Source organism: Helobdella robusta, assembly GCF_000326865.2.
Source record: "Helobdella robusta unplaced genomic scaffold HELROscaffold_7, whole genome shotgun sequence".
Lineage (NCBI taxonomy): Eukaryota > Metazoa > Annelida > Clitellata > Rhynchobdellida > Glossiphoniidae > Helobdella > Helobdella robusta.
In genome coordinates, this window is record NW_008705398.1 from 4,803,172 (window position 1) to 4,806,519 (window position 3,348).

Sequence of the window (3,348 nt, forward strand, 5' to 3'; positions counted from 1 at the left end):
TGTCGTTATTTACCTGAAGAGTTAAAAAATTTATTAAATCCGGTTTTACAAAGAAATGCTTATTTTGCTCACCCGGAAAATATTCTGTTATCGATGTTGGCTGATGAACAAAAGCACATAAGGGAATTAGCTTTAAGGCGGATATTAAAATGCAGAGCTAATGATGCCACTCTAAATACTGTTCGAGTCTTCAAAGTTCCAAAGCTAAACTTTGATGCGATCAACTATTACGACATGATCGATTGGCATGCAACCGAGATCACAGAGCCACCCCTTACAAAAGATATCACAACTGAAGCTTTAGAACAGATGATAATGGATATTCCTAATAACATTGAATTTTTGAAGTTGCCTTGCCATACTCAGGCAGTAGAAAGAATGATAAAATTAGTTACAGAAGCGTCACTTTCAGTTTGTGGAGAAAAAGCAAGAGATGGCTTTATTCGTACTAAACTTGCATCTCAAAATGATATACCAAAATTTGAAACTAAAAAACACTTCATTATTTAAGTCTTTGATGTGAACTAGTAAACACTAATGTTTTGTTTTTCAAGATTTAAATGATTTATTTGAGTTAATAACATGTTTAATTTGATGATATTGTTTTGTTTACTTTTGAAATGCAATTCATAAACAGTCTCCAGCCGAGAGGAACCTCAAAACAATGTTCAATAAAATTCAAAATTTACACATTGAAATAACTCGATAAAAGACATATTTCCCAACCCCAGGAAAAGTAAAAAGAAGAAAAAAATTTTTTTATGTATAAATTCGCTCCACCCTAATGCTGGTGCCGACATCAGGTAACCATTTGATTGGTTCACCAAAGACATTAAGTCGTGCAAGTCCGCCAGATATTTTAAAAGTGAAATCAAAATAACACGTTTGACAGTTATATATATATATATACATATATATATATAGTTATATATATATATATATATAGTTATATATATATAGTTATATATGATGGTAAAAGACCATAATTAATGCAGTAATTTATGAAATAAACAGAATTTCTAGCGTTGGATAGTTTTATATATCGAGAATATAATTAAAAATAAATTACAACAAATCAGCAGCCCACTGACGTAATTTTTTTAATTATAGGAATCATATGAGCACCAACTACAAAACAGACGAATCCGTCTTAAAACAAATCATTTATAAAAATATCAAACCAACTAACCTTTCTGACAAAGTAAAACTACGAATTTATTATAAGAATACAAAGACATCAAACCTTATCATGAACAACAACTGCGCTACTCAGTATGGTTCGGCATTAAAACGTAGCCATATGATATATGAATTTACATGTCCCCTTGACGGCTGTGCACGTCAGAATGTTTCATACATCAGAGTAACTACAACATCGCTAACTATACGTCTGACCATGCACAAAAGGGAAGGTTCTATAAAAACACTTTTAGAACACACACACAATATTGAAATTACAAGAGAAATCCTGGACAACAGCACCAAAATAATATACTGTAATTCCAGCCATTCTCATCTGAAATTAGCAGAAGCTATTCTCATCAACATAAAACAACCCCTGATAAACAAACAACAAATGATTTCAACAATACACCCAACAAGAAGTAAAATAATAAAATATAATAACAACAATAATGGTACCGACGAAGACACTGAAGAAAGCAACATAGACCAAAGACAAAACTACAACACCGAAGCAAACAAAAACATAGTACCAAAGTAATTAGCCCGAACAAAGAAATCATATCAATTAATAAAGAAGATAGTTTAATTAACAAAGTCAATAATAACAATAAATGCAAATCACAGGAACAAAGTCCTGGGTTATACAAATTCCCTATATAAATTCCCTACTACCAATGATTCAGAACTCCATTTCTGAACGATGGACAAAGATGGTCGTTTCGCACAGACATCCTATAGCAACAGCTGCAACATTTCCCAATGGTCGTTACTAGTTAATACAGAGCAAATACCATATCAAGGAGTACAATATGAATACTCCATAGCTGCCAACCGTCCAGAATTGGGCGGGACAGACCCCAATTTTTCTCTCAAAGTCGCGTGTTTGTCCCGAAACGAAAACATACAAAGCGACAATTTCTTTGAAGTTTCTAACACAATTATATCAATAAAGCCATATTTTTTACATTCATTATGATTTTAGTGATGGTTGTGATTCTAACAAAACATCAAATAAAAAACTTTTGTATGCCGACATTTTCAATTAGTTTAATTTCGATGACACCAAAGTCTGAAACAATCCTGATTGGAGGCGATTTCAATAGCCACGTTGGAGAGAAAACAGATGGTTTTGACAACGTACATGGCGGTTTTGGCTATGGAGAACGGATTGAAGATGGCAACCGCATCCTTGAGTTTGCGGAAAGTCACGGGTTTTGTTTACTGAACACATATTTTAGAAAGAGGTTGGAACATCTCATAACATACAAAAGTGGACCATCAGCCACGCAAATTGATTTCTTCGCTGTCAAGCAACAACACTGAAGGTATTCAAAAACGTCAAAGTTATACCTGGCGAATCATGTGTCGCCCAACATAGACTCCTTGTGGCAGACCTGGTTGTCGAACTGTCACAACATAAGTCTAAACAAATGCCTCGAAGAATCAAAACGTGGATGCTGAAAAGCAATATTCATCGAGAAAAATTTCAACAGATTGTCGCCACACAGTTAGACCACCAATCGCAAGCCAGTACAGATTGGAGTACATACAAAACCGTTTTGATAAACGCTGCAACTACGGTTTGTGGGAAAACTGGTACAAAACGTCAGCATGAACGGGACACTTGGTGGTGGAATGACAGTGTACAAAATACAATGGCTGAAAAAAAAGCTGCATACAAGCAATAGCAAAAATCAAAGTCTGTTGATAACAATAAAATTTTCCGTGAGAAAAACAACTATGCAAGACGTCAAGTCACACTGGCTCGGACAGATCAGTGCAGAGAGTGGCTCACTAAAAGCAAAGGTGAACAAATGAAATCTCTGTATCGTATAGCAAAACAAGCAAAGCGTACGAAAAATGACATAGTTAGTGCCTCATGTATCAAAAAACGACAAAAATGAGATGGTTCTTGAACAAGATGAGATCAAGCTACAGTGGAGAGAATGCTTCAACCGTCTGTTAAATGAAACAAATCCCATCAATGTCAACTTTGACGCTCCACCCATCGAAGGTCCGATTCCAGATATCACTGTAGAGGAACTGGGTCTCTGGACGCTAAACAAAGATTGATTGATTAATTTCAATGATGATTATGTTTTTTGCAATACTATCAATCAATCAATCTTCGTTTTGTGTCCAGAGACCCGGTTCCCCGAGGTA

The 3,348-nt window shown here is 34.9% G+C and overlaps 1 protein-coding gene across 1 annotated transcript; it reads left to right on the forward strand.

Annotated features, from left to right (window-relative positions):
* Nucleotides 1-93: 93 nt before the first annotated feature.
* HELRODRAFT_165143 (hypothetical protein) lies at nt 94-510 on the forward strand (the record flags this gene model as incomplete). Its single annotated transcript, XM_009031016.1, has 1 exon — nt 94-510. One exon carries the CDS (start codon nt 94-96, stop codon nt 508-510), a length of 417 nt encoding a protein of 138 aa, XP_009029264.1.
* Nucleotides 511-3,348: the final 2,838 nt, after the last annotated feature.